Source organism: Nelumbo lutea, chromosome 3 (assembly GCF_056320005.1).
Source record: "Nelumbo lutea isolate HS-2025 chromosome 3, American lotus-T2T, whole genome shotgun sequence".
Lineage (NCBI taxonomy): Eukaryota > Viridiplantae > Streptophyta > Magnoliopsida > Proteales > Nelumbonaceae > Nelumbo > Nelumbo lutea.
The window spans coordinates 18,459,025-18,483,188 of record NC_142686.1 but is presented as its reverse complement, the minus strand read 5'-3'; the positions used below and the strand labels follow the sequence as shown (position 1 = coordinate 18,483,188).

At 37.0% G+C, this 24,164-nt stretch overlaps 2 protein-coding genes across 6 annotated transcripts in view; one reads left to right on the top strand and one right to left on the bottom strand.

Moving 5' to 3' along the window:
- Window positions 1–8,575: 8,575 nt before the first annotated feature.
- On the top strand, window positions 8,576–20,199 carry LOC148863335 (uncharacterized). Of its 2 annotated transcripts, XM_088975854.1 has the most exons (6): window positions 8,576–9,853; window positions 12,245–12,415; window positions 14,251–15,092; window positions 15,275–17,971; window positions 19,472–19,570; window positions 19,660–20,199. In XM_088975854.1, exons 1-3 carry the CDS (start codon window positions 8,893–8,895, stop codon window positions 14,442–14,444), a joined length of 1,326 nt encoding a protein of 441 aa, XP_088831980.1. In that variant the 5' UTR covers window positions 8,576–8,892; the 3' UTR covers window positions 14,445–15,092; window positions 15,275–17,971; window positions 19,472–19,570; window positions 19,660–20,199. The 2 variants fall into 2 exon arrangements, with proteins under 2 accessions (XP_088831980.1, XP_088831981.1); XM_088975855.1 differs by lacking the exon at window positions 19,472–19,570.
- A 2,933-nt stretch (window positions 20,200–23,132) lies between these two features.
- Window positions 23,133–24,164, bottom strand: part of LOC148863334 (RNA helicase family protein) — a 45,058-nt gene continuing 44,026 nt past the window's right edge. For 2 of the 4 annotated variants that reach the window (XM_088980536.1, XM_088980538.1), the window contains one exon: window positions 23,133–24,070. The gene's annotated coding sequence lies outside the window, so the exon portion shown is untranslated. The remainder of the gene's footprint in view (window positions 24,071–24,164) is intronic. The other 2 variants (XM_088980537.1, XM_088980539.1) reach the window with 1 other exon arrangement.

Sequence of the window (24,164 nt, the reverse complement as noted above, 5' to 3'; positions counted from 1 at the left end):
TTATTGGAGGGAAGAAACAGAAATGAAGTTACATTCGGAGACACTTTCGAAGCTGGCCAAACAATGAATAAATCAAGTTACATTCGGACGAATTACCAGAGTGTGCTGGATGTTGTTGTATAACCATTTTCATTAGGCTGCCTTTGGAAATGATGCAAATGGAGTGTAAAATTTGGTTTAGGGTAAATTTGTATTATGATTCATTTTTGCATGTGTTTGGTAAGAATGTAAATTTGCTAGTGCAAAACTAGCCCAATTTTATAATTTATATGAACCATTTTACACTCTACATATTTGTATTAACACTTATTTGCATCGTTTCCAAGGGAAAATCTATGATATTGAAAAGACATAAGACATAGTGCCTGATGAGCTTTGACCAACTAAAGCACTTCAAGAATTTTGATGAATACTATATGATTGATCACCCCTTTATAATATCAGTTGATTGGTTATAAGTTTTTGAGATATCATGTATTTCATTAGGCTTCAAAGAATGCAAATAGGGTACAAATGCAAGTATGTGGGGCTTCTTTTGTTTGCAATATAAATGCAAACCGGGGTATTTATATATCGCATTTGTGAGAGTTTGTTTGACATATAAAAAAGTAATGATTATTATGTCAAAAATGTATTTTTTGACATTTTTTATATTCTGAAAAGAGAATATTACTGTACCTATTTTTTTTATACAATTTTGTATTCTTTTAATAATCAAATTTTAACCAAAGTTAAGACATTAGAGCATATGAGGTAGTTAGAGCATTTAATGATGGGGCCCACACTTAGCACCGATTTCAAACAAACAAGATGAGTGCAAAAACAATTTAAAATCTGAACCGTATTTGCATTCATAAACCAAAAAGATAGTAAATATAAAATATACATATTTGTGTTTGCATTGCAATCAAATGCAGCCTTAGAGTACATTCTGGTCTATACAAATGCAAAGTTGATTTAGTTTTGCAATGATAAATTTATTGTCTTGCTAAATGAGTTTTAGTTGTAATGGATGCAAATACAAATCTCAAGGTAAAAATATGACTTTTTAACATTTAATCAACTTGAGTGCAAATGTACATCATTTTTTATATGTAAAATTCCCTCTCATTTTGGGTTCATACATTCCTTGGAAATTATACTTTTTGTAATTGTCAATGCATAAATGTATTATTGCCAAACACTAGTAAAACTAAACCATAGTGGATCAATTCTTTTACATTATGGATGTGTTTGGTTCCGTGGGTGTTTATTAAAAAAATGCCGCCACATCAATGCCACATAGACGTTGACGTTTATTGCATATGAAGCAAAATGAAACAACTGTTTGGTTTCATCGTTTATCAAATAATGGTAGAAAACTAAAACGCTTTGATTTTTGTGCATGGGGCATTTGGGGAAACATCAATTTCCCCCAACGCCCCAATGTTTCTTGAAACCAAATGCTAATATAACATACTTTAATGAGTATTAATCTGAGTTGAAAAGTAAAAAACATTTAAAGTGAAGCCCAATCAAATAACAACAAAAATAAGCATTTAAAATGAAAAGTATAAATAAATGTTTAAAGTGAAAAAATACAAATAAACAGCTTATCCATAATTGGCCATGAACCAAACACATACTATATAAGGGGGTGTGTTTTTCAGAGAACTCTAGGGTTTGTGAAAAGTACATTTTCCTGATAAATTATTACCATTTTTTTCTGGATAAGTGTTATTTTTCTTGGAGATAGGTAAATTATTTTTCCATTTAGAGACTCTATATGAAATGTGAACAAAAAATTGGTAATACTGAATCACGAGTATTGAACGTGGGCTAAACTTCTACAATACAACAACTTAGAAAGCGGTAATCCTTAACCGGTTGAAAAGAATAGTTCTTTGTAGCACCAAAAGTAAAAAATAAAAAATAAATAAACAAATTGTATTTTTGACCCATTATCATCTACAATGAATTTTGAAATTGAAATTCCTTCAAGACTTATGGTCTAAAATACCCAAAATTTCTCCGTCTTCAAGGGAATTCTGAAGCTGGTTTGAACTTACAGACGGGTGACTGAGGACTGGGTTTGAAAAAACTTGTACAAATTTGAATTTTAAACTCACCGATTCACACCAGAGAAAGAATGTGCAGCAGTCAACTCTATTGAATTGAGGGCTCATTTGGTTTGCATGAATAGGGCTTTCAAATTGAATTTGGAATGGGTCATTTGGATTCCAACGACTGAATTGATTGGGTGGAATCTGAATCTTATTCGCATTCTTAATAGAATAGTATTTTTTTATTTGAAAATGGTCACTTTTCTCACTTTTATTTGAGAATAAAATCTCACTCCAACTGATTTCAATTTTCATTTCGATTCCTATTTGAATCAACTATGAAAATAGACCATTTCAATACAAATTCTAAAGGATTTTGATTCAGATTTTAATTCTGATTCTGATTACAAACCAAACCAAACGAACCCTGTATACAATAGAGTGAGTCTAAGCAATGGGCATGAGAAAATCAAAGAAAGTACTTATTTTCCAGCACTGAAGTGGGGATGCAACTTCAGATGTGTTGGATACTTGGATCACATTTAGACCAATCGCAGCCCTTGTTTAGTTAAATGGTTCGATCATCGATGTTAGGTGAAGTTGTACTTGAGATTCGAGAAGAGGCTGATTAGTGTAACGCCAAAAAGACATCTCCAACGCAAAACTACAAAAGCAAGCAATGGATTTGGACTTCTACAAAACGATAAAACAAAACTGTTATTTTACTTCAGTATATTTTATCTGATCCAGATAAGCTAAGGTAGGCCACTCAATCCCAATGAGCTTAATGACATGCCTATTTACGTTTTAGAAATCTATCCAAATCAGCCCCCCCCCCCCCCCTTTTTTTTCTACTTTTTGAGCCCATTGGTCAACTGATTGATTTACCTTGTGTTTGTTATTATATGGGTTTCATCTTGTGTTTGATATTTTAGAGAGATGTATTTACCTTCTCAACTGATGGGTATGATGCGTGTTCACCCTAATGAGGTTTTTTCTCCTAAAAAATGGATATTGAGGTTAGGGGTGTTAATTGAACTGGATTTGGTTCAATCCGATCCAGTCCAATGTGAGTTTATTATAAATAGACCAGGTCCAATCCAATATAATGAATATTTTGGATCATTTTGGACCAGTCCAATTAAATGTTTGGATTGTTCAATCTGTCCAAATTCATTTTGATTTATATTGGTTTCAATCTAAACCCGGTTCATTGACACCTACATTCTTATCTTATATTAATGGACCGGATATTGGCTTAATCCAACCCAATCCAATATAAATTTATATGGATGGATCGGGTCCAATTCAATCTAATAAATATTTTGGACCGTACTGGTCCAATCCAATGTGCCTTGTTGGTATGTCCAATCTGTTCAATTTGATTTTAGACTGAATGAGGTCCAATCTAAAACCGGTTCATTGACACCCTTAATTGGGGTGGGGATAGGTTTTGGGATTCCATAGCTTATACGGGTACGGATAGGATAGTGATATTAGGTAAACTTGACCCTCCCCAACCAATGTATTATTGAAAAAGGTATATGAATTTAATGTACTAAATGTTGAATGTAATAATATTTTATATGAAAGCTAATTGATAGTTTATATATTTTTAATTGCTTATTACTTATATATAATAATAGTTTGTTCATGCTATTTTAATTGCTTATTACTTATATATAATAAGAAACTAGATGTGTGATGATTTGCGATACGGCAGCTCCTTGTTGGAGGATAGCTCGGACTCCGAGTTGGCAAGTTCTCTGTCAAAAGGTGGCTCAAATGCCAAACTGGCTAGTTCTTCGGCTCGACTTGCAAAGAGACAGTGTCAAAGTGCTTGGGTTGCTTCACTTGGGGTGGGCACTCTAATGCTTAAGTCAGCGATGTGGAGATTTTAGAAAGAGCTAAAATGCTAGAGAGCTGCGAGTAGATCACTTGGGGTGGGCACTTTATATAGGCGTTGTTTGGCATGGGCTTCACGCACTGCGACCAAGATCTCCGGAAGATGTGGCTGGTTGGTTCAAAGTCTTCAAAGGTAGTGGCACATGTAGATCAAGCTTTGTGCCTTATTCACTTTCCTCCGAAACATTTGGTGCGAGAGCTGACTTCCGAAAGTCCTAAGAGTGACGAGATGCACACACGGATGGGGTTAGCGAGCACGTTTGGCAGATTGCCACCTAGACCTCAGTCAAGTCGACAAGTCCTCGAGGGAGGTTGCTCCTTGCGCCGAGGTCCCTTGGGTCAGTAATGACGATGTACCAGAGGTCGGCTCTAGATGAAGTGCTTCTAGCCACCCTGTCGAGGTGCCCGAATTGTGTATGAGGTCTCGCCAACTAGAACTCTATCAGGTCGGCTGAGGTAGGTCGTCAACCGGATCTCCAATAGGTTGACAAATAGGTTTCAATCATTTTGGCTAAGGCAAGTCATCACCCTTGTAATGTCGGAGTATCATCCAACTATTTTGAGATGCCATGTGTCAAGATATTAGCAAATGGTCAAATCTGCCCTCATCAATGTAGATTCTAGGCCTAAACTTGCAAATATGACCCATCTTACCCTAAAATGTGAAGAAAGGTGTAATGAGATTTGGATTTTGAAAATCCAATCATGTATTTTGGAGATGATACAAGTTGAGATGTCTAAAGAGGCAAATAGGATCTATTATTTACAAAACCTGCCCGGTTGCCCAAACTGGGTCTCTTGAATTAATTGAAAAGGGCATAAATAATCTCAATTTCTTGTGGTAGCTAGGAGATACATTGAAGAGAAGCAATAATACCAATTTATCTCTCCATCATTTGGTAAAGCTGGTTACAGATGATCAGATACCATTTCCTAAAGCAAACAAGATAAGCAGCACTCAAGGTATCACTTCCAGTCCAAAGCTGATAATGGAGATATTAAATTAGAGAGCATCATGTATCCAGTCCATTGGTCCTTTCGACAGCTTTAAGCACGGGGAGGTGGAAAGTGAGTGGTTTCTGGTTGCATGTTTCGAAGTTTAATTTAATGCAACTCTCTCACTTCTCAACCGAAAAGTCATAAAATCTTTAACCAATCCTTTGATTGTAAGGTCCCAGTTCCTTCACTAGACACCAACGAATGAAAGGTCTGCAGATCTCATACTAATGCCCATTTATTCCAAACTCTCAGTGGTTCAATTCATCTCCTCGATACTGAAGATATCCAAGTTTTATTTCTCTTTTTTCTTCCCACCGATCTGCAGTGTTTCCACACTACAATGCCGCTTTTCTGGGGAATCCGAAACCCGAATATCCTGTAACCACAGTTACAATTACCATTTCTATCACCAATCACTCATCCTGTAACCACGTGCATTGGATCTGCGTTTCAGATATAATGAGGTTTTATCGGCTCGGATATAATAAACCCACATAATAATATGGTTGTTGTTGGTCCAACAATTGGTCAGTAATAGGTCTAGGATTATCATTATTATTATTTTTACCGGTAGACCGAATCTACCCCAACTCGGAACAAATCCGAACTATTGACAGTCCTGGCCCATTATCAAATCAATTATATATTATTAGTGGGGCCCACCCAACGCCAAACCCTAAGTTGAAACAAATTGATGGTTTGTGATTTGTGCTTTCAAGTTTCAATAATTGTGTGCCAACTGGCAAAGTTCTTTTATTCTTTTATCGGGTTTGGGGTGGACAAATTTCAACCGTCTTGGAAATAGCCAATTCAAACTCCCAACTCCCAAATTAACCAGTGTAGGTAACCTACTTTTAACCCTTTTGACTTTTGTTCTTTCACAATCGGGGTCCGGACATCCGTGAGCAGCTGAACCGGCGTCCAGCGGGGTAAAACACCATGAATTGGTTAAACGATCAAACCCGTATTGAGATACCAGTCGTGGGTCTTCGTGAGAGATGTTAGTGGGTCCGATACACAACGGGTTAGACTCAACCCGAACCTAACCCAGTTAAAAAGATAGGTACCGACCCAACCCAACTCATCCCATGTATAAAGCATCTATATATAAACATTCAAGGAATTTCAAGGAATTGGAGTGTCAATGAATAGGTTTTGGGTTGGAACTGTCCAAATCAAAATCATTTTTGATGAATTGGATGTGAATTAGACTAATTCAGATTTAATGGTTGAAAGTATTTATTGGATTGGATTGGATGTGGTCTTTCTGTAATGGATTTATATTAAATTGGGCCAGATCGAATCAATATCAGGTCTTACAAGGTGCCAACCAGCTACTTTGTAACTTTGTAAGGTCTCCTGCTGGTCATAGCTGACACTTGGAATTGAATCCCGTCTACACCTGGGTTGGGGGATGGGCTACCCCCTGTTGTATAGCCCTTAGAAGAATGCATATTTGGATTGAAACTAATTTGAACAAATTGGATAGTCCATACATTGAATTGGACCAGTCTAAAATAGTCCAAAATATTCATCATTTCATCATATTGGATTGGACCTGATCCATATGCAATGGGTTTGTATTGAATCGGATCTGATTGGACCAAATTTGATCCAATTGACACCCTATCAAGAGGTTGGTTTTAGCATAAACCTATTTCAACCCAACCCTATCCCATAGGATCGGGTCAATGCAGATTTACCACTTAACCCGATTCACTGACAACCCTAGTCAGTAGTGAATTCAGATCTGTGCCCTACGATGGGGCGCCCCACAGCGCATCCCCGCTTTGTATCGAAAACATCTCCTGATGATGACATTATGTTTCCAAAACAAGGCGGGAATGTGCTGTGGGACATTGTGAGGGCGCAGATGTAAACTCGTCAGTAGTCTCTATGAGAAATAGTAGATCAAAAGTCAGCAGATGCCACATGAATATTTGGAGGACCCAATAGTGAATATAGCTCCAAGGAGAGATGCGTGCATCAAGCGTATTAACAGGCATGTGGCTTCAACTTGCAGTTTGTTTATCAACAGTCTACATGTAAAGCACATACATTAAAGAATTCTATTACTAGACTAACAACATGTGGATGCAATCTATAATCATGGTGGTCATGATATGAACATGATCCAAGTGATCCCTCACCAAAGCTCATCAAAGACTCAAGAGTTCTCCCAGATTTAAACATGGGCGCTGTTTTCAATTTCCTTACAAACCAAGTAAAGAATGCATGCAAAAATATCATATTTCTTTCCCAATAGTCATTTTCATATTTTGAAGGGAGTCTCATTTGGCTTTTTTTGTTTGTTTGGTCTTTTTTTTTTCTTTTTTCTTTTTCCCTCGATTGCACTGTAATGCATGCCTCGACAATTGCAGCTGCATTGAGCGTTTGATGTTCCGGATGGGTATCGTGCTGGTTGTAATGTTAAAAAAAAACGTAGGAATGTGCTACCCTCAGTTTTGTGTAGCATCTTTGATTTTATCATTAGGCTTAGTTTGGAAGAAGTATAAATGCAAATTTGTAAAGTGTAAAATCTTGTATTATTTTATATTCTATAATTTTGAAAATATGTAGAAAATAATATAAAATATAAAGTTTTGCACTCTACATATTTGCATTTGTGCTCCTTCCAAATTAAGTCTTAAGAAAAAAGAGAAAGCCGATTCTGTACAAATAAGCTTATTTTGTACTGTACTGTACATATTTATATTTACATTCTTCCCATACAGAGTGATAAAATATCATTAAGGCTTTTAATATCAAAATTTTTGGGGCTTGATTGGTTAAATCTTTTCCATTATCACGTCTTTCTTTTTGCATTGTAGATTTTTTTTCACCTTAAAATGAATTTGGAAGGAATACAAATGCAAATATGTAGAATGCAAAATCTTATATTTTGTATGCATTTACACTGTATATATTTACATTTATACAGCTTCCAAACTGAAGCTTAAGCATATGAATACGGAATAACTACATAGCCCAGCCCATGAGGGGTGGCTAGGGCCACGTGGGCTGGGCCAAATTAAATGTTTTGGTAGTTTCTCGAGATTTGTATTGGGTGGCGAAGTATTTTGAAGGAGGTAAGGGTGGCATATACTAGGATTTCACTTGGATTTGGTTGTTACAAACCAAATTGTTGGGCGTTAAAGAATTCACTTCCTTTTTTTGTTCTTTGAAACATTTTATTTGAAAGTGAGCTTGGGAAGTTCTGAAATGGACTTTTACTTCTCCATGAGGATTGGCCATTCTATTTATTTATTATATTTTAACAGCAAATATGTATTGTGAGAATCCATTCCCTATTTTTATTACCAGGTTTTATTAAAAATGAACCGTTTGTCAAACGGGTATTCTGAGAAAAATCCTATTTCATTCTGCAGGAAATTTCCCAAGAGTATTGAGCTGGATGGTTTTGTGTTGGACCAATTGTAATATATTGCAATTATAGGATATAGTTGGCAATGCAAGCATTTTGCCCCTCTTTGACTTTGAGGTGGTTTTGATGCTTCTATTCCTGGTAGTGAAATGGTTCATGCTTGGTTTACATGTTAAGTTATAGATTTTGAAATGTATGGGCAAGGGAACTATGCCCCTCCATTCAGACCAGGTCCTACAACACCCCCACAGTTCCAACAAACTCCACTTGTTCCTCCTTTCCAGCAAGGCCTTCCTGCGCAACCACACACTATAATTCAGCAAGGGCATTCCGTTCCACCGCCTCATGTAATTCAGCCAGGGGCCCCTCCTGTTTACCAGCATGGCCCTCCTGCGCCACCTCCTCCACTTCAGCAAGGAAGACCTCCACCACTACCTTTGGTTCAGCAAGTTTCATCCCTGCAAGTTCATCCACCATCAGGCCATGGAAGTTCCCCTCTGGTACCTACTTATTCAACTACTCCACAGAATTCCCAGTATCCTTCAACCATAACAAATCATAATGTGCATCTTCCACTACCAGTTCCTCCTTTTACGGGGGTCAAGTCACCCAGAGATGACCTGGGGCCCACTTCCTCCTAGAGTATTACCTTCTCCTCCCTCACAAGGACAAGTGCCATATAGGACTCTTTGTCCGCCACTTTCTGGTACTCAAGGTCCTCAAAACATCCAATCATTACCTCCCCCACCCCTGTCAAGTTATGTTCCTGTCACCCCTGCTCCTTTTGCATCTTTTGGACATTCTCCTTTTGAAGATGCTCATCTGCCTCCAATACCACCACCTCCACCTCTTCCACCATCACTATCACCATCACCATCGCCACCTCCATCTTCCTCTCCAAGCCATTCAGCTAGGTGTTCTAAGGCTTCATCAACTATGTCCTTAGGTGCTGGTTCCAACCTGGTCCACCATACAGAATCCGGTTCCAATTCTGATAAACGATCTGATTCTTCTGAGGTTCTGGTTAACAATTCTGTTGATCATATAATGGGCCCTGCCCAAACCTCAGGGGATATGCCCACACATAACAATGCTCCAAATGGTGAAGGTGCAACCATTGGTAAGATAGGTTCTATGGTGGAAGATGGATTATCATACAAAGAACAATCAACTTTGGAACTTCCTCCAGCTCCACCTAAGTCATCAGAAGAAGTTGTTCAGAAAATTGAGGATTTGTGCTATTTTATTGCTAAGAATGGCCCTCAATTTGAAGATGTAGTTCATAAAAATGAATCAGGGAACCCAGAGTTTGCTTTCTTATTTGGTGGTGATTGTGGAAGTGAAGCTGCAATTGCACATGACTATTTTCAGTGGGTCAAAAGAAAAACCCATCTGGGATCAAAATTAAATAATGTGTTGCAATGTGATTCATCAGCGAGGCATTCAGGATATGATTCTTCAGTGAGAGCCATGGACGAAAGTGCATCTCATTCACTTGCAGATTCTGACATGGATATGGAAGGTTGGTGTATTTTATACTATCTGTTCCATTTTACTCTATTAATTTTTAATTTCTATTTTCTAGAGATGCCCATGGTTTTTTTTTTTGTGCGTGGCACATGGAAACTATGGAATTCCAAGTTTGATATTGAAGTTTGACTTGTTGACATAAGATATACTTTTTTTTTCCTGTTAGTCATGATTCATGGAATTCTATTATTTTGGACTTTTATATTGAAACTTCGGATGGTCATCTAATTTAATGTATTAACAATATTAATCAGTTGATTGTTTCATGAATAGGTATAGCGTTGCTGAGCTGTAATCTGAAAAATAAGATTTCATTGCTCATAGAGAGTAAATAAATTAAGGGATGACATTGGGAATCATTTTATATGGTAATTGGAATTGTCGTTGCACATCCACATTCTCTATTCCTGAAGCATTTTCATTTCACTTTAGACTAATCCGAATCTTAATTGAGCTTACAATCACTCAATTTCTGTACAAACAAGTAAACTAGTATTCATGTGGAAGAATCTCAGAATTAGTCTTTGAAATGCAATAAATGCTAGGGAATGCTACTGCAACTTGAAGGATTAACATGGGTTAAGCACTTGTAATTGGAGCATACCTGTTTTCTTAATTACTTAATCATACCTTTCTTATGGGGGAAATAGAGATAGGGATGGGGATATTTGTATTATTTTCTTGAGTTTCCAGATCTTTCTCTATCCTTTACCTGGGAATACACATGCACAATAAGAATCAAACATGGACCTTTGTACAAGGCTCCACCAGTATCACGTTGTTGAATACAATCAACTCTAGAATTTTTGCTTCAGATGGAGTTATTTCTTAGGCACTGAATAATTGGCATAAAGTCTAAAGCATCAATTGCCGATTCGGAGAGCATTGTACAAGTCTTATTACTCACTAGTTCAGTAGTTTGTGGTTAACTCTTAATAATGTGGTGGACACTGAAACCCTGAACTCTATGAGGTTAATAGATCTGACTACAGGCCTGACAAGGCCTAACATTTTTAAGGTGAACATAGAATAGATGATGGGAAAACAGTGAGCAAATTGGAATGTCAAAATAAGATTCATGTAGCCGACCCCAGTAGATGATTATGATGATAGAATAGACAAAGGAAACTTAAAAATACTGAGCAGTCAATTGGTAGGAATTCTAAAGTCATGACTAGTATACCTAGGGATCCATCTTAGCTAGCTGAAAGGGATGATAAAGCTAAGGAAAATCTCTCAGATGAGAAGTGAGATCTCTGTTTCAGACAGTGGACACAATAAGAAAATGGATAAAGCTTGAGTTTGAGTTTTTCGTCAGAGGGTTGGGTGGGCTCAGGGTGTTTTTTTTATGTGTTTTATGGCAAGAGTTGGAGGGTGTTGGATCTACAGTTTTTTGGTTGCTTTTGTTATTTCTAGTGATTGGTGGAAAGGGTCTCTGCGATATTTGTTGTGATTTTTGTAGTTGTACCTGGGTTTGTTTTAAGGTGTTTTGTATTGTTTGTAGGGCTTTTTTTTTTCTTCTTCTGTTTAAAGGGTTAAATTTGTTAGGGCGAGTCTGTCGTATTCTGGTTCTGTTTTTGCTGGGTGATTTCTTATCACCTTGTTGTATTCTCTTTTCCCTTCATTTATAAAGTCTATTTTTTATTTATCTTAAAAAAAAAAAAACTGAAAAGGGATGACAAATCTACCTTATCTCAGATGTATTGGGTTAATCAGCATGGGTGCAGACTAAACCTGGAAGGCTGGAACTCCATTTGCATTTGATTGGTCCTCTTCAGTACTCTTTGATTGGAAAGTGAGGAAAAATGCAAGGTACTGCTTTTCGTAGCCTAGTTGAGACATTTGAGCTGCTTATCTGAAGAATACATGGGGGGGGGGGGGGAATGGCTGGATTGCTCCATTGCGACCTGGTGACTAGGGTTCAAATCTTGGAAACAGCCTCTCTGTATGTGTAGGGGTAAGGCTGCGTACATCTGTCCCTCCCCAGGCCTGCATTGGTCGTGCACTGGGCCGTCCTTTTATATGAAGAATACATGTAAACTTGTAGAACTCAATGACACAGTTTGGGTATGCTTCTTGTTTTTTTTTTTTTGGATCTGTAATATTAAATTGCATTAACAGTAAAAAAGAGTGTACACCTTGGTATCCAAAATGATACAGATACAACAGTACAAACTGCACTATGCTGACAGGCATCCATAAATTAAATCCAGTGTGTGTGTGTTTTTCAATGCAATGGCTGTTGAAATGCTTTCAGGAAAGCAACAAATAGTCCCGATTTTGTCAATCATGAAATTGGTTTTACTTCATCTAAGGTTTCCTGGTCTGTGAATTGTTGCAGTTGGAAGATTAAAGATTCTCTTTTTGTTTTATGATCTTTTAGATGATATCAACCAGTCTGACAAGGAGCAGGAGTTTGGACATTCAACTGAAGGATTAAGTTCAGAGTCTGCTTCTACGCAAATCCCTGTTGTAAAAGAGCAATACCATGCATCTCAGCATTCAACAGAATGGACAACAGTTAGAGCATCAGTACTGGATGAAGAATATAAAGGTATCAATTCAATATTTCCTTTTTGTGTCAGTATCTTTTTCTTCTTCTTTTGAGTGTTGAACTGCATGACTTATGTTTAGCAAAGTTGGTTTTAAACAGATTTGAATTGCTTTATTATTTTTCTATTCATTATATTAGGCGCTTCAAAGTTGAATTTGGAACTGACATCCAATAAATGTGATCAATTGAGCACTTAGAGTTTAGAGTTGGCAAAATCTTTTTGGAAGGATAGCTGTTTGCACCCAAACCTGGATTCATAACTTCAAATGATGCTATGTTTTAAGGATTGATGTTTGATTTGTCCCATAAGCCCATTAAAAAAAAGAAAGAAAAAAAGGTAAAGAAAATTGTGGCCCAAAAATATGCACTTGGTTATGAAATTTGTTTTTATGGCAACCCAAGACTTGCTGCCATTTGTAAACTGAAGAATATTCTCTTAGAGAATTTCCTGTTTTGGTCACGTGGATGAGAATACCTATAATAAGATAGATATTCTTATGTTGTCACGAGGGCTCAATATGTTGTTTTTTCTGTCTATCTAGGAAAGGTGATTACATAACCTCCAAAATGATGTGTGCTTTCAAGTTTCAAGTGTTTGTTAAAAAATAGCTGTTTTTTTGTTCCTGTTTACGCTGCACAAAGAGTCCAGAAAAGGGAGATTCTTGTTGTGTTCAAGGGTTTCTAAACCTGAAAGTTTAGTTGGTTATTGCTGAAGTGGTATTTTTAACTCATTTTATTTATTTCTTTGGTTTTCTTACCCCAAGCTCCCAAAAGGTGCTTCTATTTAGCTTTTTATTAATTAATAAAAGAAGATTACCCTGGTCCCTATATTTGCTAGCTTCTTTTGAAAGGCATGTTTACAGGTGAGGTGCAGTTTGAGGCCTGTGTTTTGCTTCAACCTTGACAAACCCCTTTTCAAAGGCATGTGCCTAGTGAGCCTTGCACCTCGGCACATTTTATTATTCTAATATTATAATAACAAAATAAGTATCATTACACTAAATAATTCATTTTGTGGGTTTATATACTAGTTTTTTTTTTTTAATTTTCTTATTTGTCAAGATTTGATCAATACACATGCTGGTGTGTACTGTCTTGAACTTTTGAGGACTTCAAAACCTAAACCAATAAACAAGAACTTAAAGTTTTATATACTAGTTTTGCCCACCCTTTTTTTTCTTCTTTTCCTAAGACAAAAACAGGGGCCCTAAGGGACTCTGAGACCCCAGATATCTTGGTGCTTCTTAGGTCCTTGGAGGGAGTATTAATTGATCCTTAGTGGGACTACTCATTTATAATCTTTAATGAAGTTGGAACTATTTGTCATAATAACAATTGCAAACTCTAGTCTCTCATGTATTGGAACCTTGGTAATAAATATACACTTAAGAAGAAAATGGGATAAGTGCAAGGTGCCAACCGGCTAGTTGGTAAGGTCTCCGGCTGGTCGTAGCGGAGACTTGGGATCAGATCCTGCCTGCAACTGGGGGATGGGCTACCCCACGTTGTATTGCCCTTAAAAAAGAAACAAAAAAGAAAATGGGATAAGTCTCAAGGTGGAAGGTTAAAATTCTTGAATCAAGATTGATCTCCTCTCTTAAAATATGGTCAATAGGTTTAGGAAAACCATTAAAATCTGGGTACTGGAATGCTCTATCCTCTATGGGTATACAAACTGATCCATAGTGAGACTTGTTGTGTGTTCGGGATTGACTTCATGTCTTTGAACATGGATCTTATATATTCTCTCCTGCATCTGCATAAGAATTTGGCAGCATGTTTCTTTTCTCTTTCTAACTGAAATGGAACTTTCTCTGAAATTTGATTCACATCAGGAAGGCCACCTACCAAACATCATAGTTCTAACATCATCTTGGATGGAGAAGCTGAATGCACTTTATACAGCAGTTTACAGAAATCTACTAGTCCTCTACATAAAAATGCAAGTCCATTTAGGGTTTCATCTTCTGCTGGCATTGGTTGTAAGGATCAATTTGTTAAAGGTGGAAGTCCATTCAGACTCTTATAAGACTGCTTCAGATGATAGTGCAGAAAATGATGATGATGGGCCATGTCTTGAAGATGTCAGCCCTGTAAAGGTCTCACCATCATCTACCATTGGGCCTAAAAGCTCAGACAATGATGTAGAAACCAATTTGGATACAACTATTGGCTCAGGGAGTGCTTGTATGACTGAAAAAGGATTTTTATCAGTCAGTGAGTCAGTTGTGGCATGCCCTGTCAGGATGCCAGATGATTCTCCAGAAACACATATAGTGTTGGAGGCAACTTTAAAAGCTTCCTCTCCAGTAGATGTTGTTCGAGAAACTAATGAGTTTAGGGTTAATAATCATGTAAACCAAATATCTAGTGATCAGGCTGCTTCTCATCAGGCATTTGAACACAATGATGATTTGCAAGGTGATCCTGCTGATATTGATCCTCAGGATGGGAACTTACAGAAAGAAGATACACAGTCATCTACTCAGTTGAAAGTTGATGAGTTTGTGAGATTAAAAAGAGAAGGTGGCAGTGACAGTGAGTCTGATGGGTCGCGCTATGCTGGGAGGCATGGTAAGAGAAGCAGGAGCTGGAGCCAAAGCCAAAGCCGATCACCCCCTGGTAGGAAGAGGAGTCGCAGTCCACAGAGAAGACAGAAGCAAAGATGATCTCACAGGTATATGTTATTACTATCTTTTATTGATGGGCATTTATTTGGATTTTAATTACTTGTTAATGGTTGAGAGTATTTAGATTTTAGGAGTTTATTTTCTATGCTTAGATATCATTATGACGTTACTGATTAACCCATGAACATTAATGTTGACTGGGAGATTTTAAAGTTCTTTTTTCTTTCAGCTGGTCTCCTAAGAAACAAATAAACCGGACCGGGTCTCCTGCTTTCAGATGCATAGGGGTCAGATTCCAGATTGCTTAGACTTCCTCCAAGGTAGGTGCTACTGCAGAACATCATGTCAGTATTTACACCATGATTCTGTTGATGATCGACTGGCGCACCATAGGAGTAAACATTGGGAAATTTCACCAGATTCAAGAAACTCTGATAAGCACAGAGAGGTTAAAAATTTTGAAGCAAAAAGGTCTATCTATGACCATGATGATATAAAGGAACAAGAAATGCAACCTCATTGGGACTTGTCTGTGGGAAGCACTCTAAGAGATGGTATTCAACCTATGATCTCCAGTAAAGTTGGTCAACTAGAAATTACTCTTGCTGCTACAGTGGCTCAGTCTGAGAATTCTGAAGAGGTAAAAGTGCAGGAAGTACAAGTTGACAACGTGCAAGGGGAAGTTTCTGCTCAACTTACAGAAAATGAGAATACTCAGCAGCCTCTTGAGAGCCTTCAGCCTTTCAAGGTTGACAACTTCATAGAGCAACCTTCTACCAAAGCTGAAACCCATAATTTTTCTGAGGATATTTCTCATGGAGAAACCCCCTTGGAGGAAAATTCAATGTCTCATCCATCCAAGGCTGATCTTTCTGTTTCTGCAGCCTCCCTAACACTTCAAAATACAAGATAGTAGCTCTGTAGAATCTCATCCTTTACCTGCTCAAATTTCAACATCTGTACCATGCCAACCTCCTATTAATGAGTCACAGCCAAATTTAGTATTAAGTCAGCCATACCCAAATCCAACTCCTGCTACCAGCCTTCTCCATCTCAGAAATTTGAACCTCAGTCTTTGGCTCCTGGGGAATTGCATCCATCTAGCTTTCCAGCTGGAGTTAATCAGTTGCCAACTGCCCATCTACCACCTTCTCCTCCTTTTCCTCAAGATATAGATGCATTAGGGGCAAGCTTTCAGCCTCTGACTGCACCCCTGGTGGAAAGATATCCCTATCAAGCTCCAATGCATGGCCAGCATTCGCATGTGCCAGTTCCACCAAGAGCCCCTTGGACATCTCTTCTGGGGCCACCTTCATATGTTAATGAATTCACTTCGAGGCCTGCCATCCAAACTCCTGGTTTTGGTCCAATGCAATTTCAGCAGAATTCCCTTCATCCAAGGAATGACTTTCCTCCCCATGCCCTCCCGAGACAGCATCCACATTAGGAGCATAAACAGTTTCATCGTCGGGCCTTCCCTCCAATAGATAATTCTCATCAACCTCCTACCCTGCATGCAGAAGGTTTCATATCAAAGCTTCTTCCGGCAGAAAGTCTGCAGAATCAATCATTGAGAGGCCCCATTTTCGGGAGAGAAGAGCAGTTTACAGATTCTGGGATGTCTGAAACTAATCAGTTTCGTCTTGCACCTCAGGAAGGTTACCATTTGCATCCTCAATCTCAGCTCAGAGAAGTACACCATGCTGCCCAACCTGTCTGGGATGACGTGCAAAATTTTTAGGTGCTCCAGAACCCAAGGTCTATTTCCCAGTTTCCAATGCAAGGTTTCATACCTTCGAGTTCATACTCCAGGGAAGAATTCGGTGCCTTGTCTACAGGGAAGGCTGATCTTTCTACTTCAAGATATTTGAGCATTTTGGACAGCAAGCAGTTGTCCTGCTTATCTGAGGGAGGATCTAAGATCTCAAATCCAAGTTACTACAACCCATTTGCATCAACTTTTGAACAGCCACCAGGAAGATCCATATTTAATTCTAACTTCAGGCAACATATTGACACAAATTATGGTGGGAAATTTGATTTTCCTGATAGGTTGAGCCATGTTTCAGTGGATGGGAAATGTATTGGTGGTGTTGGACCTAGACACACAGCATCACCACCAAATTCTAGTAAGTTAGGGGAACAGATATTAGCTAAATCTGGTAGTTCTTTATTGCCTGCCTCACTTGGGGGGTCAAATGAATGTGTTCACTCACAAGGAGCATCTTCAGAAGTCTTTCCAGGCACCCAGACTTTGTTACTTAGGGAATCAAGAACTGACCAATATGATCCACTTTTTGACAGCATTGAACCATCTTCAAGTTCAGTTAGAAAGTTTGGTTGTGTTCAAGAAAGAGAATTGACAACTAGCATCGTAGACAGGCTTCTCCAGTCCCGAGTTGCTAGTGACTCAGAAACTGTGTTGAAATTCAGTGGGTCACATGAGCTCCTGAATGCAGAAGAGGCCAATAAGCTAAAAAAGGATGCAGCTTCAACTGCTGTCCATTCTCCAGAAAATGATGAATTTGGTGAGACAGCAATGGATGCAGAAGTGGGCGTTGTGGATAATGGGAGTCCAGAAGTAGGGGACAGGAAAAATTGGAGTCCTGGAAATCCAGATGATCCAGCAAACACAGGCATGGGAGAGAATGAGGTTGATCAAGTTCAGACCTCAGGAAAGAGCAAGAAGAGCAAGGATTCAAGATCAATGAAGCTTTTCAAGATTGCACTTGCAGATTTTGTAAAGGAGGTTCTAAAGCCATCATGGCGTCAGGGCAACATGAGCAAGGAGGTATTCAAGACCATTGTCAAGAAAACTGTTGATAAGGTATCTGGAGCAATGGAAAGTCATCAGATACCAAAGTCTCAGGCAAACATAAATCAATACATTGAATCATCATAACACAAACTGACTAAACTTGTGATGGTAAGTGCCCATTTCCCTAGCCATTTTCTTTCCTTGCTAAATTCTGCAAGTTTAGGTTAATTTTGCATACTTTGAGATGTGTGGAACAACACATTCGTATGCAGTATTGCAGACATGCTCTAATGCATTGGTTTTGAAGGTCAAGATGCATCTAGTAGACTAGTTGTCAACCATCTAGAAGACTCTAATTCAGCTGCTTATCTGGTAATTAATGTGTTTGCTGAGTCTGCATGCCCTTCCAGTTGCATTTGCATGCCTAGGCAAGATTTCCAGATAGGCAACTGGATAAAAGGGGGCATAAGTTTCTATTCCTAAAGGTATTATGCAATTTAGCACCAAAAGAAAAGGTGATATGCAGTATTTTTATTCTTATAGGTCAAATATAATCTTGTTACCATGGATGATGAATCACCTTTCATAGGCAGAGTAAGAGCACGATACACAGCTATACTAATGGGTCCTTGTGCATCATTTTTTTTTGTAAGAGTCTTTATCCATCACTGAAATGTTTAGTATCACTCAATATAATTGATTATTATTGGCTTTTCTTTATGAACATTGATTATGTTATTGATGATCATATCAACTAATGCAAAAAAATAAAAAAAATTGGTAATATTCAGAAGGGTTTTGTTACCAGACTAATGCCTAGGAATGCCAGCCAGCTCCTTTCCTTGTTTGGCCAAGTATTTTAACAACCATCTCCACATTACCTTTTTACAAGGAACATAAAATTCTAATGGAGCACTTGTCTTTTGAGCAATTTTTGCTGAAATTAATTAATTTGAAAAGAATTCGTGCAGTTTGGTATTTAATTCATATGTGTTTTATCTTCTTATTTAATTTGAACTGTCTTTTTTTTATCAGCAACAGGAAATTTCATTAAATTAGAAGGTGAGAAAGTACAACAAAGCTGGGGATGTCCCTAGCCACCCTTAGTGATTAGATAACATCTCACACCCCAATTATAAACCTATAATAAAGCCAAAAAAAAAAAATTCCCTTGCTTGGCCAAAGAATCTGCAATTCCATTTTCTGTTCTTTGAACCCATTTAAAGTAGCTCCCATTTCCTTAGCCAACATATCAATCTCCCTTAATGTTTGCTTATAAATCCAAGATCCTGGATAGTAATTTCTCAGCCAAGAGATGACTGGTTTTGAATCTCCCTTCACTTCCAATTGTTGAATCCCCCATTGCTTAGCTATCCTCAGCCCTTGCAGTTATGCCATGACTTCAGCCTTGACAGTCTCCCACTCCTATAGGACCTTGAATAAATTGCCTTGACTACATCATTTGCATCCATAAAAACTCTCCCAATGCCTGGGTTACCCAAGGAACTTCCATCAAAATTTTAATTGTTTGTTCAGCCAAAGGATAGAACGTAATTTTGTTCCAGCAACTTGTAATAAAATCTAATTAGTTTTGCTTAGACGGATGACAAAACTTTTTTATGTATCATACATCATTATCTAAGCAGAATCTATAATCTTGTTTTTCAGGGCTATGTCGATAAGTATGTAGAAGTGTTAAGTTATATCATTCTTGTTCAAAAAAATTGTGATATCATTCACCATCTATGGTTCTTGTGAGCATTGGTGGTAAGGATTTTCTTACTGCTTGTGTTATTGTTCTGTATAACTGTATTGTTTGATTAGTAATCATAGAACCGTTGCATGGTTGGTTGCAGAGATATACAGTGGATGGTTTGTGTGCATGTGATGAATGAAGTTTTTGAGATCTTTTACAAGGCTACTCTGAGCTAATACGAGGAAGAAAATTGGCGTGTAACAAGGTGAAATGATTGATGCAGATACCAAGGAATGCCTGCTTCATTACAGTTGTCAGAAAGATACAAAAAATGCATGTAATCCACTCTCCAAATATCATTTTCACCCCAAGTTTGATTGATATATCTCTCCAATCATTATCATGATGTGTAAATTGTAAAATATTAGACCCTGTAGTCTTGATTCACCAGTGCTTTGATTCTTCATTACTTCTACAGTTTTCAACGTAATCCCTCACAAGAAACAACTTTGATAAGAGAAGGTATTTAACAAATCACAAAGATAAAATTAATTTTTTCCATGTAGATTCGGCCGATTGTTCATTGCTTTCATTGGAAATTTTGACTATATGTTTCATCTCATGTTTCCTTGTTTGCAGTCACAGTTTACACATTTGATGTAATATATTCTTTAATAAAACTTTTTTAAGGTCTCAGAAAGTCATTCATAATGGATTTCATTTTAATAATGTATGTTTGAGTTTATTTTTCGTGGTTGGTTGTCTTCATGTTTCAGCTGGTTCACAAACACAACCAGTGTTTTGGAGGCATTTTTGTTTTGTTGCTGATTCTAGGTTCCAGTACCAGCAAGATCACCATGTTCTGAACACTGAAAGTTAACTTTACGAACACAACCACATGGTTAAAAAAAAGGTGGAGGTGGCAAAGTGATTGTGTATTTTGGGCTATATTCCTATATTGCATAAAATGTAATATATATTTTATACACCTGAAAATATATAATTATATATAATTGGTAATATACTATATGTATTTTCACATATTATTTCATATTTTTAACATAATATATCTTATGCCTGTGAGTCAGAAAAATTGACATTGTGTTGCACTGTTGGGCCCAAAAATACGAACCATGAACGGAATGGTTGTTGTGGTTCTATGCAAGGTTTTAAAAATCGGACCGGATATGAAACAGTTTTGGGGACTGATTCTTGGGTTGAATGGTCTGGCTGTCTAGTTCAAATGAATGGTCCATTCCAATTAAAAAATAATTAAAGTAAAAAATGGCCAAAAACTGTTATCTAGGTCAATGGTTTGATCGCTCAGGTCAGCAGATCACTGACTAAATCAATGGTTTTTGGCCCAAAAGTCATTTTAGGGTGCAATGGAAACAGTTGCTTGACCGGTTCCTGGGTCAACCAGACTGACCATCCGGTCCAATCTGGTTTTCAAAACCATGGTCCTATGTGATTTAGAAAACAGCCACAAGCATACATATCAGAATACCTATGATGTTTTAAAATCAATACTTTCATTTTTAAAAAGAGGTGGTAAGGTTTTGAAACACAAAAACCCTTTTTTGAACCATGAAAAGAAAACCTCATAAAATTCTAGGTGGTTTGCCCTCCTATTCATCCACCTGGGATGTTTGGGTGGGGCTGAGAGGGTAGCATTTATTTTTACCTATCACTTTTAACTCTTTTCATTAACCAGGAGTACCCTGATTAAGAAGTCCTTAATTGCTTTGAGCACAAGGTCTTAATTAGGTCACCCGGTGCCCCATGCTTTTTTAGCAATTTAGCATTTGCTCCCAACAAAACATGCTTCCAACTTGATTTATTGCTGTACATCTCAAACACACTTCATATGACTCTCCATTAGAGAAGTATGGTTATGAAACATGTTTAGTTAAGAGCAGATCTAAACTCCGTTTCCTAGAAGATTTGTGTGAGGCTATAAATAGATCGTACTCTTAGGGGTGAGTATTCGGTTTATTTGATTATAACCAAACTAAATAAATCGAAATGAACAATGAAAATCAAATTGAAATCAAATTACAAGAAAACCGAAATAATCCAAACCATTTTTTTGTTGGTTTTCATTTATTTTGGTTAAAATTGAATTTTATTATAATATGTTATATACAATATATTAATATATTATATATTGCATTTTATATAATGAAATTTGGTTAATTCAGTTTTGTTTTGGTTAAGCAGATTTTTTATTCTGAAAGCCAAAACTGAAGTTTTCAACTCATTTTTTCGGCTTTAACCTAATAATGCTCACCCTTACATACTCTGATATACCTATATTCCCTTCAAAGTTTATTAATATTTGAATTCAAATAGTCTAATAAAATAAACTAGAAAATCTATTACTTATCATGATTAAAATGTTCTAAAATTAACTTTTATGATTCGCGGATATGTAATTTAAAAAATTTAACATTCAGGCCAAGGTTATCAATAAAAATAGGGAAATTGTTTAAAACTCACCCTGAGTTTTCAGCATCTCTTAAACTCACAACTTTTCAAAATGTCTAAAACTCACAATGTCACTAACTTGATGTTAAACAAACTAACGTGTGTTAATATATTACCATTTTAACCTTCACAGAAAAATATAAAATGTATACATATATTTTAATAATTAGACATGAAAAACAGAAAAAAGTTCAAAAAACATATTTTCAAATATAAAATACATAAAAATACAGAAATTTCAAAAAATATAAACAATTATAGAAATTGCAAACAAAATAAAAATTTACTTTCAAATTATAGAAACTATAGAAATTGAAAAACAAAATCAGAAAATAAAAATTGTAGAAAAAACACAAAAAAATTATAGAAAAACACAGAAATTGCAAATTAATAACAAAAAATACAGGAAACTTTATCAATTGTAGGAAATAGAAGAATGTATAAAAACAGAAATTATAAAAAACATTGAAAATTATAACAAAACACTAAAAATGCAAAAAAAAAGAAGAAAACATGACAATTGAAAACTGAAAAAGACCCTTTTTCCTCTAACTCACCATCCAAGGATAATTTGGTCATGAAAATTGTTATTTATGCTGATATAGACATCTCTGTTAAGAAGCACTAACAGTGCACTAACAGAAGGCAAGTTTGACATGGTGAGTTTTAGACATTTTGACAAAATTGAGTTTAAGAGAAATACTGAAAACTCATGGCGAGTTTTAGACAATTTCTCATAAAATTATTTTATGTATTTAAAATTTTTAATATTGTTGGACCAAATCTGAATGAGGTCAGTACATATTCGATCCAAGGTTCAAGGTTCAAAATATTGATACAATATGGTTAACGCAAGTATCAAACCAGTTTTTTGGGGAGGGGGTGATGACACGGCACTGTCGTTTTGGCCCCATTACGCCTGAAGTTGTAATTTTTTCAGGATATATAAGACATTTTGAGAAGAGAAGGCGAAAGAATTGTTCGCTTACCAGGCTAAAAACTGTCTAGCTCTTGCAAACAATTTAGGGTCCGGGCTTGGATCAGTCTGCCCATTTTCTTAGTAGTTTGGAAGACCCTTTAACAGGCCCAGAATGAAAAGCTTTCGTCACTTGTCTTGTTTAGAACTTTAGATGTGAACTAGAAAAGGAAACCAGAAAAGAAAAAACCTAGTATATTCTTCAGATCTGAAGGAAACTGATGATGATTCATGATTACAATGGTCATGAGTCATGGCTTGCAGGGGAAATAAATTCTCAAAAAATAAGAAAAACAAGAGATTTACTGATCTCTACCCTCAATGGCCATCTTTCGGCCTAGAGAGAGCAAAAGTTCCCAAGTTCTCTTCCACTGAAATAGGAAACATATATACCGGGATAGTTTTCTATTATCTACTTTTGGAAAGAATACAACAACTCATAGAGTTGTAATTTTGCAACCACAAATTGATGCAGAGCACCATAAATTTGGATTTATAACCAAGATAAATTTTCTTCCACCTTCCTGGAGCAAATTACATATTCCATGTAATAACCACCCGGGTACCAACTAGTAGCAATATGACAGCTGAGAGTCTACAACCTCCTTCGCAAAATGGCATCATTAGGCTCGGCCCAAGCCAAGACAGATGCCCTTAGGCAGGTCCAGTTTGATGTAACAGCACATCTTAGTCAGAAGTACATTCAGGAAAGGTAGTCGAATTGACCTGATGAGACAGCAAACACAGAACCATGGGTAACACGTTTAAGTCCCTCGAAACCTGTGTGCTTTGAACCGTTAGAGTTCCAATGAAAGGTCGGAAAAAATGCCGCCTGCAATTGACGTGTAGATGTATAGCTCTCCTCACTAAACAGCTGTTGGCCCACTTAGGAGGACAGGGCGCAAATTCATGTCCTCAACTTGTCCTTTTGACAGATCAGGACTCGTCCAAGGATTTAGAGATGCTCTGGTGCAAAGTTGAAGTTAGAGAGGATACCATTGAAGAGTCATCCACACAAGAAGCAAAAATGTAATTATCTTCAGGTTCCTAATTGCCATCTCTCATTAGAGGAGAATAGAATCTACGGGGAATCAAATCCACTGCTGACCTATTGCCAACAAAGTAAACAGATCAAAAATACAAGCATTGAAAATGGCACAAAACCTAAGAATTAAGAGCAGGACTAATCAACAAGTTCTAAA